Source organism: Lolium rigidum, chromosome 6 (genome assembly GCF_022539505.1).
Source record: "Lolium rigidum isolate FL_2022 chromosome 6, APGP_CSIRO_Lrig_0.1, whole genome shotgun sequence".
NCBI lineage: Eukaryota > Viridiplantae > Streptophyta > Magnoliopsida > Poales > Poaceae > Lolium > Lolium rigidum.
The window spans coordinates 337,390,756-337,408,165 of record NC_061513.1 but is presented as its reverse complement, the minus strand read 5'-3'; the positions used below and the strand labels follow the sequence as shown (position 1 = coordinate 337,408,165).

Sequence of the window (17,410 nt, the reverse complement as noted above, 5' to 3'; positions counted from 1 at the left end):
CATGATGAAATAATAACATGTTCAGATCTGAGATCATGGCACTCGGGCCCTAGTGACAAGCATTAAGCATAACAAGTTGCAACAATATCATCAAAGTACCAATCTACGGACACTAGGCACTATGCCCTAACAATCTTATGCTATTACATGACCAATCTCATCCAATCCCTACCATCCCCTTCGGCCTACAGCGGGGGAATTACTCACACATGGATGGGGGAAACATGGCTGGTCGATGGAGAGGCGTTGGCGGTGATGATGGCGATGATCTCCTCCACTTCCCCGTCCCGGCGGAGTGCCAGAACGGAGACTTCTGGCTCCCGAGACGGAGTTTCGCGATGTGGCGGCGTTCTGGAGGGTTTCTGGCGACTTCGACTTCTCCCCGTGCGTTTTTAGGTCGATGCCAATAAGTAGTCCGAAGGAGGGCGTCGGAGGCCGGCCGAGGGGGCCACACCATAGGGCCGCGCGGGCCCCCTAGGCCGCGCCGCCTTATGGTGTGGGGCCCTCGGGCCTCCACTTGATTTGTCCTTCTCGCTCCGTCAGTATTCTGGGAAAATAGGGCCTTCTGTCAAAATCCCGAGGTTTTTCCTGAAAGTTGGATTTCTGCACAAAAACGAGACACCAGAACAGTTCTGCTGAAAACAGCGTTAGTCCGTGTTAGTTGCATCCAAAATACACAAATTAGAGGCAAAACAATAGCAAAAGTGTTCGGTAAAGTAGATACGTTTTGGACGTATCAGAAATCACTTCATTTTTTTTAAGAAGTTTAGTTTAGTTTTTTAGAAGAACTTAACAACAATTTCTCAAAATTAACTATTTGTTGGGTTGTTCAAATTCAAGTTTTGAAAAGTTTAATTAGTTCCATTTTCGAAAGTTCACTTTGTTTTAAGAAGTTCATTGTTTGCAAGATTGTTTCATTTTTTTGAAATTTCACTAACATAACTTGGAGGTTCACATGCGTGTATTGGGATGTTCATAAGTAGTTCTAAAATTGATATTCTGTGATTTATTAAAAAATCAAAGTAAAATACCCAAAACTATGGAACATTTCGTTCTACCTCCGGAATACCGCAAATACGATGAGGAGGGTAACAAGATTGCGGAAAACAAGAAGAGGCGCAAGCTAGTCAAACAGTTCGCTCTTTCTAGGATGGCCAACGCATTCCGGAAATACAAGCAAAATCTAGCCCATGACTTTGTCAACCAGGGCAAGACTCCGGATTTCAAAGGACAATATGAGAAACTGCAACATGATTGGCCAGAATTTGTGAAGCAAAAGAAATCGGAGCGAGTTCCTTGAACTATCGAAAAAAAATAAGGAAAATGCGGCCAAGAAGGAGTACAATCATAAAATGGGGCCGGGAGGGTATCGCTTTTGGCAGCCTAGGTGGGAGAAGATGGAGAACGAGCCGAGGGCGCGAGGAATCCGTCCAGGTACGGAGGGATGGGACCCAAGGGCCAAAAGCTGGTGGTACGGGCATGGGGGATCGCTGAACCCGGAGACAGGGGAGTGTGTTTACCAGGGCAAAATAATTACACCCACCCAAAAGCTTATTGAGGCAATGAGGGATGCTCAAGAGGGGAGGATCAAGTTCAACGGAGAGAACGACGCCCGACAAAAGCCCTCGGGAATCCTGAACACGGAGGACGTGTACGAGGCATGGGGCCCATTCCGTGGAAAATAGGGTTCCCCGAACGATGACCCGTACGGTTACGAAGCCGTAAGAGAAAGATGGATCGGGAAAAAAATGTTGTGGCGCAGTTGGTAACGGAAATGGATGTGATGAAGAAAACCGTGAGTGTACTAGTAGCCGAAAGAGAGGCAGCTCGGGCGCAGCATGAAGATCATCCAATGGATCTCGGAAGCCAGCAGCGGAGAAGAAGCGAGCGTGGCTTCCACGGAGGCCTCACCGGCTGGTGCACCGACGATAGAAATTACTGCACCGGAGCCTCTGGTGGTCGAAATTACTGCACCGGAGCCTCCTCGCTACCCCGTGGACGATATAAAGGAGATGAAAGCATGTCATATGTATTATCCTATCGGGAACATGTCCATGAAGGTAGCCATCGGCGAGTGCTTTACCACTGGAGCACTCCACCACAACAACCCCATTCAAGATGGCTATGCTCGTGTCACGGTGGAGGAGATAGTCCAAGGGTTTGAGGACCTGGACATTGACATTGCTACACCTGAAGGGGTGAAAAGACTTGGAGATGTCAAGCGCCGACTCATTCTATGGCGAAGAAATTTATCAAGTTTCCGGGCGAGGCGCCAACAAGTCCACCCCCGTACGGTGGTGGTGGTGGCGGTGGCGGTGACGGTGGCGGTGGCGGTGGCGGTGACGGTGGCGGTGGCGGTGACGGTGGCGGTGGTGCTTCACCTAATACACCTCATTCACGTCAGCCGACGCCGCCCCCCAGTCCTCGTCCGGCGGGTGATCAGACACCGGTACCGCCCCCAATCCACCTCCGGCGAAGAAGCGAAGCGGTCCTGGGTTATTAACCCGGACCCTTATGTACCTAGAACCACAAAGATACCGGAGCCATCACCGAAGCCTCTCATCCCGAGGCCTTGGGAACTTAGTGTCGAGGAAAATGCAGCGGCCGTGGCTGCTCAGCGATGAGAAATGGAAGGAGGAGTGCAAGAAGAAAAGAGAGGGCGAGCCCAAGCCGATATATTCGACAAGCAAAAGCAGTGGGCTAAGTCATTTTTGAACACACCGTCCCAAGCCGCGAAGAATCTGCCTGACGACTATTTACGTGAACTTCGTAGGCAAGCACTCGCGTTCAAGAGGAACCAAGAGTTGGCGGAGAAGAAATCCTTGGAGGACGAGGCCGAGACAAAATTAGAAAGGGGGAAAGAAGTTGCCCAGCTCGGGGAACAAAGTAAACAATCGATCGCCCCGCTCATAGTGCAAGCCGCAGGTCCGGATGCCCCGATATCATAGCAGCTGCGGCAGCACATGGATTGACCGTAACGAGTGCCGGAGAACAAGCGGCCGACTTAGGTATCACTCTTCGTGCACTCGTTAGGCCTTGATGAGGCGCCAATGAAGGACGTAGTATTTACATATGTGAAGAATGGCCCTCTCATCGAGCTCGCGCGAGAAGAGGATCTACCTCGACAAATGAAAGGTCTCGCTAAATTGGTACAAGGGTTACATAAAACATAAAGACGCCAAAGACTATATCTATGCGGAAGTTAGATATGAGCATCACTTCAAACGTTACCGGGTACAAATTCCTCCGAGTGAATTGTTCCAGTCTGTTCAATCTGCGCGACCTCGACAAATCTATCATCGGTTGCTACGTTCGTAAGTGATTTATTAATTTCTACCCCATCTCGTTCATTGCCTGCACTATATATATATATATATATATATATATATATATATATATATATATATATATATATATATATATTGTCCTAACTATCTTGTTGTGTACGCTATTATGCAGAATGAAGAAGCGGGAAATGCGAATAAGGAACATCCATGATGTTGGGTTCATTGACCCACACATCGTTAATTCATATGTGTTAGAACACCACCCCGCCGACGTGGAGGATGACCTGTGGCGGTTTATTAGAAAACAGCAACGAGAAAAGTGATATTCTATTTCCTTACCATTTTGGGTGAGTGTTTCTGTCTTGAGCACATTCTCTTTTGTTTACTCCATGCATGGTATGTGGCTAATCGATGAGTTATGCATGATTGTGCATGTATCGTGTCCGCAGGTTCCACTGGATTCTTATGGTAATTAAAGTTCAGACCTCCTCAGTTCTCGTCCACGACTCTCTGAATATGGATCCGGCGCTTTGGGGCGACATGAGAAAAATGATGCAAAAGTAATTATTTTCATTCATTTGCGCTCTATATCGATCGGCCTATTTCGTTCATCATTTCCTAATATCAAGTAACTAATTAATAACTCTCTTGTTTATTTAATTTTCTTTGCCTCGTAGGGTTTGGAGACGGTTCGTAGATACCAAGGTCGGTGAATTCAAAAAAGAGCTACATTTTAAAATGGCGAGTGCGGACGACCGGGGATACTCAGCCACCGGGGACCAATCTATGTGGATACTATGTTTGTGAGAGGATCCGGAGATACTGCAATGAGCGGGACCAGAAGTGTGAGAACAACATCCCGAGGAATAACCTCCGGAAGACGCTTAGTCCGAAGCTCGCTTCCGACCACTTCAAGAGGAACTAGCTGGATGGTTGGCGAGGGAAGTCATCGATCCTAGAGGAGAACACTATTACGATGACGTAGAACTTTATATGCACCAGAATTTGTAACTAACTTGTTCAAAATTGTATATGGTCATCCGATATTGAATATATATTGTATATGGTCATCCGATATTGAATATATATTGTATATTCCTCTTGAATTCTTTTTGGTTCTAATTTCAAATTTGTTTGAAATTGTACATTCATATGCATGTATGTATACAGTACCGTAGAATATGTGAAACTCCTTCAAAATTAAAACCCAAAAGAAATAAAATAATACAAATTAAAAAGAAACCAGATTTAGGGGGAGGGTGGGCTAAACCCTAAACCCTGCGGAGGCCTTTAGTCGCGGTTGGCCAGAAGAACCGCGACTAAAGGTCCTCCGCCCTGGCGCTCGCCTGCGGCCCACGTGGACGGGCCTTTAGTCGCGGTTCGTAAGGAACCGCGACTAAAAGGAGGGGCCTTTAGTCGCGCTACTTTGGTCGCGGTTGCGCCCCCGCGACTAATGGCAGTTGCCAACCGCGACCAAAGCCCCTTTTTCCACCAGTGTACATCGCGATACTGGTGGACACGCTAGCCCATAAGGCGGGTCCCAATTGTTGGATACTCTATTAAATGGTCATGATAACTCTTTGCAATAAGTTACCTCTAGAGTCAGTAGCTAGTTTGGAGAAAAGGAAATTAATTAATTAAGGAATGTTTGATTCGTATAATAGCAAAGAATACATGAAACGTTTGATTGCATGCAATGTCATGCCACTTCGATCTGGCCCACATGAATTCATACAAACCAATGTTTGTTTGATTCCACCACATGAAATAGAGGTATATATGAGTGGATATGCGTTAGATTTTCTATGAAATTTAGCGTAATTGATTCATTTTAAAAAAACTAGTATGGAAATGAATCCTAGAAATAAAAGAACCATATTAGAAAAAACTTACTACTCCCTCTGCTTCATATTACTTTATGCTAAAATGGATGTGTTTATAACTAAACTGTGTCTAGATACATTTATATTAGCGTCCAGTAATATGAATTGGAGTAATATAAGGTTTATCCTACAAATTTCCAATACAAATTCTTTTAATCAAAATGGTTGGTTTGTGCAATTTACTACGCAGGTGAGCAATGACAACACAAGCATGTGCTGACAAAAGCTATACGAACACTAGTCAACATCACCCAAAAAGGTGATGCATGTCTCCCGCTTCACCCGAACAGGTGAGGTGCTAGTAAATCTTTCCCTTCTTCTACACGCCATCTCAATCCAATCCTGATTTCTTGATGTATGTCAAAGGGCTACACTCTTGACCTATTGTGGAGCCCACCGTACTATTGCATGTGTGTTCACGAGCTGAGAGTTTCGAGAGAGGAGGACTACTACAAAGCCTGTGTGGAGCTGTATCATCCTATGAGCGAACTCTACATCACAAGATTTGAAAGGGGATTCTCTGACTTCGCCTTTCCTTACTTTGGTTCGTTGACAGCCGGGTCCCGCATCCGATACAACCCACACATTTCAGTGACTCAAAGTCAGGGAAATGTTAGAGAGGCAAAGTCAAAGAATATTTTTCCCAAGATTTGGGATCACTGAGACTGGATCCTGCCTATATATATTATATTGCACCGCTACAGCTAGATACTAAAGCTGACATTGCTCACCGACAAGAATGAGGTAGTGGTGTTTTGTCACATGGGAGCATACGCTCCCTTTATTTTGAAATGCATGTTACATACACTTTAAAATTTAAAAAAAAATTGAAACGAAAACTACTCACGTACATCTTCACGTGCTACACGCTCACAAAGTCGTTTCATGAAAAATTGACTTGTCGTGTGACATGTGTAAAAAGACAAAATTCAATGCTAAAAATAAGTCTTTTGAGAGGATAAATTTTCTCCTTTTTACAAAGACCACAAAACATATTGGTTCCTCGCGAAACTTGACTAATGCACGTATATTGTGGAGATGTACATGTAGAATTTTTTGTCAAAAATTTTCAACATTTCGAAATATAATGCTTTGGTAGAGGGAGCATATGCACTCGGGAGCCGAATTGAATTACTCCTGAGAAGACGATATTTTGTACCGCAAAAAGTTCTCATAAGAAAAGATCCTTGCGCTTACAAAAACAAGTGAACACTCTCGCAAAAAAAAAAAAAAAAAAAAAAAACAAGTGAACACACCACAGATTCATACTACAGCTGTCCGTCCAAGGCAACAATTACATTGTAAAATAAGTCACACATGTCTACTGACAATTTTATTCCAACACAATCAACTATGCAGAGGGCGATTTGGTAGCACACCACTTCCTGATATTTTGGAGACGTTCGGCTACGTCTGTCATCTCTGGCCTTTGATCCACTTCACCCTGTAAGCACTCTCTGGCAATCTCAGAAAGACTTTGGAGAAGCTCACTGTCTTTGCCTTGTTTGGGTTGTATGAAAGGCCTCAGATTTGTTGTGTTCTCTGTTGTGTAACTCTCCAGTTGATTTATTACCAAGCTGCAACCATGACGACAGTCTGCTTTGTTTCCAGTAATGAGCTCATAGAGAACAAGACCAAAACTATAAACATCACTCTTGTTGGTCAACAGGCCAGTGTCTCGATAGACTGGATCCATGTAATTGTTATCACCAATGACATGATCACTCTCCTCATCATTACTTCTGGCAATTAGCCTTGATATTCCAAAATCCGATATTTTTGGTACGTAATTATCACCCAAAAGTATATTCGCAGGTTTAACATCACCATGTAGGATGTTGTGAGACGTCTTCGAGTGCATATAAGCCAGACCTTCCGCTGATTCTGCAGCAATGACTATACGTTGATCCATTGTGAGATGAACCTTGCTCTTTGTATCATGGAGAACGTCCTCAAGGCTACCATTGAGGATAAACTCGTAGACCAAAATAGGAACATCAACCTCAAGACAGCAACCTATGAGCCTCACAATGTTCTTGTGGATGACTTTTGATTGGATGATGACTTCATTGGCGAACTGGTCGTTCTCTCCTTCTTCGAGGGATTTGGCTTTCTTTGCTTTATTAGGAGATTTGGACTTCTTCACAGCAGCAAATTGTCCGTCACCAAGAAACCCCTTGTATACCACACCAAATGCACCACTTCCAAGAGTAACACTATAGTTTTTTGTAATTCGCTTCAGCTCATCCTCCTTGAAGATCTTTATGTTGCTAATTTTTTGCAGCATAGGGCCACCATTTTTTAGGAAACGTTCCTTCATCTTTTTTCTCTCATTCAGGAAAAGCACAATGAGCACAAGAACAACAATGATTGAAAGACCACCTACAACACCTGCATGTGCAAAGATAAATTTCCATTATATTTTTATCATTTCATCCAAAGTTACATAAGGTTATTGTGTATACTAAAGTAGGCAACATAATATTGTCTGTGGTTTCGTCCCAAGTTTCACTTCTGACGAATAAATTAATTTACGTACATCTTATTTGAAGTATTTGAAGGGACGAAGAATGAACTAATTTACATATATATGTATTTTTATTGAAAAGAAATGCACTTTAGTTGTTTGAACTTACCCACAGCCACCTTAGCTGGCAGGGGGAATTTCTCAGTGCAGGTTCCTGTTTTGCCATCACCTTTCATTCCAGGCTTGCATGGACAGTCGTATCCTCCTACCCGGTTTTTGCAGACCCCACTGCTGGAGCAAGGATACTTAGCTCGCAAGTCGGGATACTGCTCTCTGAGTACACACTCGTCAATGTCTACAATTATATCGGTTAAATTAGATAACTATTAATCAGGTTCATACACATATACTTACTCTAATTAGATTCTCTTTATAATGTCAAATTTCACTAACCTTGGCATCCACCAGGGATGTATGGGTTTCCATCGTAGTGGTCGAAGCACTTGCACACATACCCGGTCCTGTTGGTTGCGTCGATGCACTTGCTGTTGCCGCTGAGACACAAATAGCCCGGGGTTGGTACCTGTCCTTTCAACGGACACGATCCATTCCCAATGGCGAAGTTCAATACTTGTGGGACGCCTCCCTGGAATTTATTGCTTAGGTAGACCTCGCCCCCGTAGAGATCTTTTGAGGTGTAGTTGTACCACCCCTTCTCCACCAGCATCGTGAAGGAGCAGTTTGTGGTAACAGTGCGACCCCAGTTTTCTCTCATATTATCAGCTACGACCGTCAGATGTCCGAGTTCTTTGGTAATGTCGCCCTTGCAGCAGCCTTGTCCGTTGCACGGACCATCATCAGGGATTGTCGAGTATCCACTATTTAGCAGGGATTGGCAGGTGGCTACAACGGTCCCCGAACCACGTAACGACTCGGACAAGATAGCAACGACGTTCATGCCAACGCCGATGAGATCATTTCGGCTTGAAGAGATGCGGAAAGGCCCCTGGAGATCAAAGGGGGCAAATGTTGTTTCTCGGATGAAAGAATGGTAGGGATAGTCTACTCTGCAGTCAGTGCTGACCGCAGCATATAGCCGCACTTCAGCCAGGGAGACCGAGATATCCACGACCTCCATTGGTGTTTTATCAAACATGTCGCTAGGGTTGGTTTCATGGTTGACATCAGCGATGGAGTAGTTCCCGCCGGTGATAATCTGGATAGCTCCGGTGGCTAAGGAAGACCCCAGAAACAGCCGAGGTGGAGAGAATGTGTTGTTGCAGGTGACCTCGAAGCCCGGGAGGAAACAACCATTACCAGTGCCAAAGGGGTAAGGAATACTTTTGCCCGCGCACTCGGCGAGGCAGCCTGGTTTAATGGTAATGGGCGGAGGAGAAGGCGCTTGCTCGGAAATGGCTGCCAGAAGGCTTGTTGCAAGTAGCAGTACCGCCGTCCAAACCTGGGTTGCTACCGGAGACATCTTCGATGGCATGCTACCGTGGATTCCTTCAGTAGCTGTATTGTGTGCAAAATCCTATGCAACTGGAGAAAAAAATTATAACATGTAAGTAATTACTGTCGTCATGATCCTCAAAATGTTCTCTCTTTTCTAAATTACCCTACGTTTTCGCTTTGGAACACCGATCAAAGTAAAATTTTGTAAAGTGGGCTAATTATATTGAAGAATGTGAACAACTACATTATCAAAGAAACAAAAATATGAAATTATATTTCATGACAGTTCTAATTAATAAGATTAGTGGGATATTGCAGATATTGATTATTCAAGTAAGATGTTGATTTTTTATTGTATTTTAAGTCAAATTTCATAAAGTTTGACTTTTAAAATGTAGTGTAATTTGCAAAGGAAGGAGTAATATCATTTGTCACCTATCTGTTTGGCCAACTAATTAACTGCATTTCGGGACTATGCTAGATTGTGTTCTAATCTATAATTGACAACACATTGATTGAAAAGCATTATAGAATGGAGGAAAGCGCTCTGCAAGATGAAAGTTGCACTGGATCAATAAGTGAGGGATCGTTCATCATTATAGAGTTAAGGGACTGGAATTATACTCATACAAGAGAGTTTGTGCGTGAGAAACATATGATACACGTGTATTATTTGGAAAAAGGCAGGAAATGTGATGTGATGCCGGGTGACCTTGGTTTAGCTTAAATTATCATGTGTAGCTATTTCTTCTGACAGAACCAGAACTATAGAATTAGTACGAATAGTATTGTACATAATAGAATATTGAAGCTCCATTACAAAAAAATTAGCTAAAAAACTCTATGACTTGCGAGATCTAGTCAAAGGTGGATGTTAAATTTAAACTATAGTTCTTGGTCGATTTTGAACTCAAAAGTAAAAAAACAATTCACATTCGGTAGGAAGTTTTATCGATTTTTTTTTGGTTTTGATTTGCTTTTTGCTAATTCTTAACTCGACGACAGATGGAAAAACCAAGGAAAAATGGCTTCCAACTTGTTTGTTCCAAGAATACCAATCAGACCTTTCATGTTGTCTAATGTTACGACATAAAGTTTCTCAAAAAGCATGAAACCCGTTTAACGCAGGCTATGCCATAAATCAAGAAACTATAAAAGTTAATCAAAGATATCACAAATTGTATTGATGCATAGGAATGAAAAATTATATTTTAGATCTCTTCTCTTTTTAGAAGGGATAAAAAAATAGCATATTACAGAATGTATCCAAACTCTGTCTATAGCATGATGAACAAAGTGAGTTTTCATCATATTTGCGAATTCAAACTACAAGTCACACAATTGGAATAGGGTTTGGAACAAAATGTAATATGAATCAGTTCAAGGTTCTAGGTTTAAGCTTGAATATACTGTAGCTTTTTGTTCAGATTGAACCTATCTTTGAACAACCAAAGGAAAGACAAAAATTCATATAACACTAGAGAATATGCAATAAGACATACTCCCCCATGCCGGTTTATTGGGGTATTACGTATTTCAAAGAAATAAACTTTGACATTGAAAATATGAGACCAATGGTATAAATATATCTCATATTTTGTATACAAATTTTATTTTTGTTGAAGTGGGTACTACTCCTATCTGAAGAAGCTATGATGGCACTAAGGAAAAATGTTCTTATAAAGCTATGTTCCCTTTATTTCATACACTTCTTTTGTAGTCAAGTGAAGGGGAGAAGGAATACTATGTTCGGAAGCTCATGGCAATAATTTAGCCAGCTTATACGATGCTCCCTAATTCCCAGACGATAATCACAACTTAACAGAACTAATAGGATGCTAATGGAAAGTAAGCGTACCAAAGATTTAAAAAAAAAATCTGTGTGTCCACGCATACCTGTTGTTGCCGGGATGATCAGATCGCAAGCTTTTCCTACCACAATGCGTTTATGATGAAATGAGAAACCTTCAGCTCGTTGGCTTTATAGTTTTGTTTCCAGCTGGTTGTAACTTTTCTAATCCTTTCAGTTAACATCGCTGCCGCTTCTATTGCCAAGTTGATAATTGTTCGAACTAAGGGAAAAAACATCGCTGCCGCTTCTCTTGCCAAGTTGATAATTGTTAGAACTAAGGGACAATGGTGGTTTCAACTTTCAATTGGTGGTTTTGGTGTTTGAATCATGTTAATTAAATGGGAAACGGGAAGGAAGTGTTATGCAATTTTATCTTAGAATATTCATGATTCCTGGGGAGTACACATCTCAGGGAGTAACGTACCAACTATCCTTAAGTTGACCGTCAAACCATATATACTATAACATAAACATATGACATAAACGCACCAACTGGCTGTTTAGTGCACGCACTTACACATATTAATTCAGTGGGTCAACTTAAGGTTGGCAAATGATGTTTCACAATGCGCAGTTGTGCTGATGCTCTGATACAATAGCGCAAACCGCGGACCAAGAAAACGAATCCATCTTGCCCATTACAGACAACCCCGCTCCACCAGTAAACCATGGGCACATTCAGTACCAATTGAACGAAACAGTGGTCGGAAGGTGGGTGGGTTACAAGCTTATGATCAGACAAGGAAGCAAAAGTTGACACACTTGCCATATGGGCCAACATGGAGAAGGCAAATTACTGAAGTAGCACATTAATTTTGCTGTGCTGAGATCTTGATTTGTCCAAACAAGTTGATTTACATATGACGCTTTTTTCTCTGATGTCTGCCTAACTATTGCATTGAAAACGCGATATTCTCCTATGTGAAGCTTAAAATATGAAATATAGTGAGGGTAACAACCTTGCCCAAAATACCATGGCTATCCCAAAGTTTATGTTATATACACCTTGAAAATGCTCCGAGTTCAAAAAAAGATTCAAATTTCATGAAAGTTGACCTAGCGTGCAAAAAGTACCAGGGCAATCTCCTCCTGAAAATGCTTTGATGTATCAAAAAGTTTAAAATTCGAAATGATGAGAAAATTTGATCATACATGGAGTACCACAAACACTGATATAAGTGTGTGGACCCTTTTTAGACGCTTCAATATGTCCCAAAAATTTAAAGTTTGTAATTTGTGATTAAAATTTCCATGATGAAAAAGTAGCATAAAAAGCAAACTCATGAATACCCCTTCAAAACACTCAAAACACTCAGAAGTGTAAAAAAGTATTAAACACAATGTCAAGAAAATAGGCCCACACAAGAGCCACAGATCAAGACCTGGTGGCCCAATCCAGGCGCCACCTCGCGGAGCCTGTTGACACTAGTAGAAAACATGCCTTTTGTCCAGCACCCCTAGGAGCAATAGTCCCGCTTTGAAAACGAGCCGGGATCAGTGAGGGGCATTGGTCCCGGTTCGTTCGGCACGAGGCGACCCTACCCTATAGTCCCGGTGAAAGTGCATGGAGCCCCCATGTGTGGTTTAGGTAATTAATGACAATCCCTATGGACTAATGTTTGCATTGAGTTATATTTGTAGGAGTTGTCCATAGGCAATTCTTGAACCATATGTTGGCTTCAAGGTTGCAATAAGAAGAAATTGATGAAGGATATCAAGTGTCAAGTATGTCTTGAAGATGAAGATGAAGTGAGCCCTCAAGTTACTTCAAGACATCAACATGATGAAGAATGAAGAAATGAAGTGCAAGTTCAAGATGAGCCATCTCGAAGAGATCCTTTGCTTGAGTCTAGCCATCCATATGGTGATCATGGATATGTGAAGATGCGCCGAAGAAGAAGCTCTCCCATGGTGGATTATGGGGAAGCAATCCACATGGTGGTCATGGTTATGTGAAGATGCGCCGAAGAAGAAGCTCTCCCATGGTGGTTTATGGGGGAGCAATCTACAAGACTTCGTCAAGCAAGCACAAGCAAGCACAAGCAAGAAAGGCGTTCCATCTTGTTGAGGTCAAGATCGTCGTCATCAAGCTCAAGTGGAACGCGCAAGTATAAGGTTTGCTCTTGATAGGGTTTCTTTCTCACCGGTCTCATAGTGTAGTTGGAGACCGGTTTATAGTTTAGTTGCCGTACTATCAAGAGGGCTCTCGAGTGAGTAACTCGATCGTATCGTTCGGAAAGAGCTCAAACCTTTGCATCCTTGCATCATCTTTCTTGTTTGTTATTTGGACCTTATCCATGTGATGTTTTAGAGCTTGTGCTTATTCTCATGACAAGCTCTAGTTCATCGAAAACGGATTTTGCATAGATTACTTGTTGCGTTTTCGAGTTTGGTTCATCATCTTTCTTGGTTATTATTTGGATCTTATCCATGTGATGATTTATAGCTTGTGCTTATTCTCATGACAAGCTCTAGTTCATCAAGAATGGTTTTTGCACGGGAAACTTGTTGCATTTTCGAGATTGGAGGTTTTACCGGTATGTCTTTTTTAGATAGGTCAAACCTTTCATCATTTGTTTCTATCCTCCCTTGTTGGACTATGATGGTTTCCTGCATGATCTTATAGAGCTTGTTCCTAGCTTCAAAACAAGCCCAATATCATCAAAATCGGAGTCCAGATGCTAAAGTTATGCCCGTTTTAGTTTTGGTGTTTCTGCAGTTTGCTTGGCCGGATTTTTTCTAGAATATCCGGGCCGGATTATCCGGGCCGGATATTTCGGAAATATCCGGCCCCCTCGAAATCGGCTAAGGACCTAAGGATTTGCTGCTCAGTATAGGGGCCGGATATTTGCCCGTATATTGTCCCGGTTTTGTCCCAGGGCCGGATTATCCGGGCCGGACATTTCGAAAATATCCGGCCCCTCGAAAAATGGCTAAGGACCTGAAGAAAAGCAAGTCTGATGTGAGGCTGGATTTTTGGCCGGATTTTGACCAGGTTTTGTCCCTGAGGCCGGATTATCCGGGGGGGCGGATTATCCGGCCCTGGTTTTGCCCAACGGCTCGATTTTCTTGGGGGGTATAAATACCCCCTTCTTCCTCCTTGGGCTGTTGCTTCTCTCACTCTCTCTCTCCTCCATTGTTGAACTAGAGAAGCTTGCACTATCTCTCAATCCCTCCATGATTCTTGCCCCCATTTGAGGGAAAAGAGAGAGGAGATCTAGATCTACACTTCTACCAATCAAATCCATCTCTTTGTGAGTGGAACTCTATAGATCTAGATCTTGGTGTTCTTTGTGAATTCCTTTGTTCTTCCTCTCTTATTCCCCCAATACCTTTTGTAGCTTTGTTGGAATTTGAGAGAGAAGGACTTGAGCATCTTTGTGGTGTTCTTGCCATTGCATTTGGTGCATCGGTTTGAGTTCTCCACGGTGATTCGTGGTGGTGAAAGCAAGAAGGTTGTTACTCTTGGGTTCTTGGAACCCTAGACGGATTCTACACCTTTGTGGCGATTTGTTGGGAGCCTCCAATTAAGTTGTGGATGTGTGCCCCAATCTTTGTGTAAGGCCCGGTTTCCGCCTCGAAGGAAATCCCTTAGTGGAACCGTGACCTAGGCCTTTGTGGCGAGGGTCACCGGAGATTTAGGTGAGGCGCCTTCGTGGCGTTCGGTGTGTGGTGTGAGTACCGCATCTTGGGGTGAGGCCTTTGTGGCGTTGGTGTGCATCGAGCAACCACACCTCAAGGTGAGCCTCTTGTGGCGTTCGGGAGCACTAAGCAACCGCACCTCTCCACCGGAGATTAGCACTAGTGTGAACTCCGGGATAAATCATCATCTCCCGCGTGCCTCGGTTATCTCTATACCCGAGCTCTTTACTTATGCACTTTACCTTGTGATAGCCATCGTGCTTGAAGTTATATATATCTTGCTATCACATACTTGCTTGTATTGCTTAGCATAAGTTGTTGGTGCACATAGGTGAACCTTTTCTTAGAATAAGTTGTTGGTGCACATAGGTGAACCATAGTATATAGGCTTTGGGCTTGACAAAGTAAACGCTAGTTTTATTCCGCATTTGTTGAGCCCATCTCGTAAAAGTTTTAAATCGCCTATTCACCCCCCCCTCTAGGCGACATCCGTGTCCTTTCAATTGGTATCAGAGCAAGGTCTCTCATTCTTAGGCTTCACCGCCTTGAGAGTAAAGATGTCGGCTAGAGGATTTGTGCACGATAACACTCTTATATTAGATGGCACAAATTATGATGTTTGGAAAATTTGCATGCTTAGTAATTTTCGGGACATTGACCCTCATATGGAGAAAATTGTAGATATAGGTTTTTCTCCTCCTATGGATTCACAAAATCTATCTTTAGAGGATGAGAAAAATTTATATCTCAATTCTCAAGCTTCTAATGTTCTTATGAATGCTTTGCGAGATGTAGGTCTTTTTCCATACTTGCCTTTTTGGAGCGCTCATGAGTTATGGACAAAAATTCAAGATAAATATGATGTGTCCACTATTATTAAGGATGATTGCATTGCTTCCACTTCCGGCCGTGGTGAGTTCTCATCTTCATCCACTTCACCAATGTGTGGCAAGACACAAAGTAATGATATGGTGAGTGGTGATGGAAATTGCAATGTTGGTATTGAGCTTACTATTGATGATCCTTCATCTATATCTCATTGCAATGGTTCATCTTTGGACTTAAACACATCTAGCACTAGAAATGATTTACATGCTTGTGTTGATAGTCCTTGCATATCATGTGTAAGTTGCTTCAATAAATCTAATGATGATATGCTTGCTTTGTCTTGTGGCCATGATAAAAAATGCTTCTATTTCCTCTAGTTGTTGTGTGACTAACATTGTAGAGGAAACTAAAGATTCTATTGGTCAAGACAAGATCTTGAAAGGAGCCTCAAGTAACTCCTCATCTTTATCTCACGGTCCTCATATATGCCTTATGGCCAAGGGTTCCACGGTACCTCCTACCATGGAACCTAATATGTCTCGTGGTGATAAGGATGAGGATGAATATGAAGAAGAGGATTGGGTTGTCTCTCTACGCGATAAGGGTAAGAGCGTATTCAAGGTTATTTGCAAAGATAAAATTGCTAGCACTCACTTCTTTGAAATCTTGACTACCGCTATTGAGAGCCAAAAACTTATTTGGATGCATGAGAACACCATTGATAAAAAGGGTGCTCTTGAACGAGAGTATGCCAATGATGTAGCATCCCTAAAGAATGATCTTGAAGAAGAACAAGAGACCGTAGCCTCTCTTGAAGAGCAACTTGAAACCCTTGAAGTGTCTCAAAATGAAATAGTTTCTAAACTCACTAAGGAAAGAGACCATGCTAAAGCTCAAGTAAAAATGCTTAAAAAGGAAAATTCCAAAGTTGGTGTTGGTCATGATAAACTTGTTAAGGATCTAGATGAACTAGACAAGGCCCACAAGGCCTTGGAGAGCGAACACTCTATCCTCACCAAGTCACATGAGCAACTACAAGCTTCATATTTGTCAACACCCGGATTTTTAAGTCCAGATGCCTGTTATGCCATACATCGCAATCCCAGGAATATTGTTGTTGCGAGACATAACAGTTGAATATCATAAGTCATCATTCATTACATACCATAGTCGTCTTACAAATAGGGATCACCTGATCCAATATTACCAAATGGTTGATCTATTGATCAACATACACAAAGTTCATAGTTTCATAGCGGAAGCGTAAATAGAAGGGACTCTCTAGTCCACAGGCCAACGTCTGACGTCAGAAGATTCCCTAGTTGTCGTAGGCGTCCTACTGGTCGTCCTCTTGATAGTTCTGCTCCTCTTCATAGTCTGGCCATTTGAATAGCCAGGGACAAAGCCGTGAGTACTTTAAAGTACTCGCAAACTATTACTAATTTAAGTGCTAACAATTCTAGTAAGGGGTGCTAAGCTCTAGTTTATTTTGCATAATGCCAATTTTAGTTCACAAACATTTTTGTAAACAACTCTTCATGTGCTAACTAACCCAAGTGGGAACATTAGTGTCATTCCCACAACTCTGTTGTGATTCAAATTCAAAAGTCACCTTTCAAGTTCACTTCACAAGTCACCATTCATTTTTTTTAGAAAAAGGTTCTGATGACGGAACAGTATGGCCTTTCCAACTGTCCATGACCGCGGACGCGGCTATTCGAATAGGTTTAACTCTGCAGAGGTTGTACACTTGTGCCACAACAATTGCAATAGCTCGTCGAGGGTAAGCGGCCCTGATTTATCGTACGCGAGTACGCGAACTACCAATCCTAAGCTTTCATTTACATACCCTAGTATAGGCACCTCTCCCCATGAGCTTGGCCTCCCGGTGAAGACAGACGGTCGGCTCGGGAACTGCACGGGGCTTGGGCCGGACATTCACCTCATTTCACGTCATTTCACATCATTCCTTTTGTTGTAGAGGCAGCCTCCGGCA

The 17,410-nt window shown here is 42.6% G+C and overlaps 1 protein-coding gene across 1 annotated transcript; it reads right to left on the bottom strand.

Annotated features, from left to right (window-relative positions):
- Positions 1 to 6,521: 6,521 nt before the first annotated feature.
- LOC124664864 (wall-associated receptor kinase 1-like) lies at positions 6,522 to 9,117 on the bottom strand. Its single transcript, XM_047202289.1, has 3 exons — positions 8,091 to 9,117; positions 7,807 to 7,992; positions 6,522 to 7,561 (listed from the first exon to the last, which is right to left on the bottom strand). Exons 1-3 carry the CDS (start codon positions 9,115 to 9,117, stop codon positions 6,522 to 6,524), a joined length of 2,253 nt encoding a protein of 750 aa, XP_047058245.1.
- Positions 9,118 to 17,410: the final 8,293 nt, after the last annotated feature.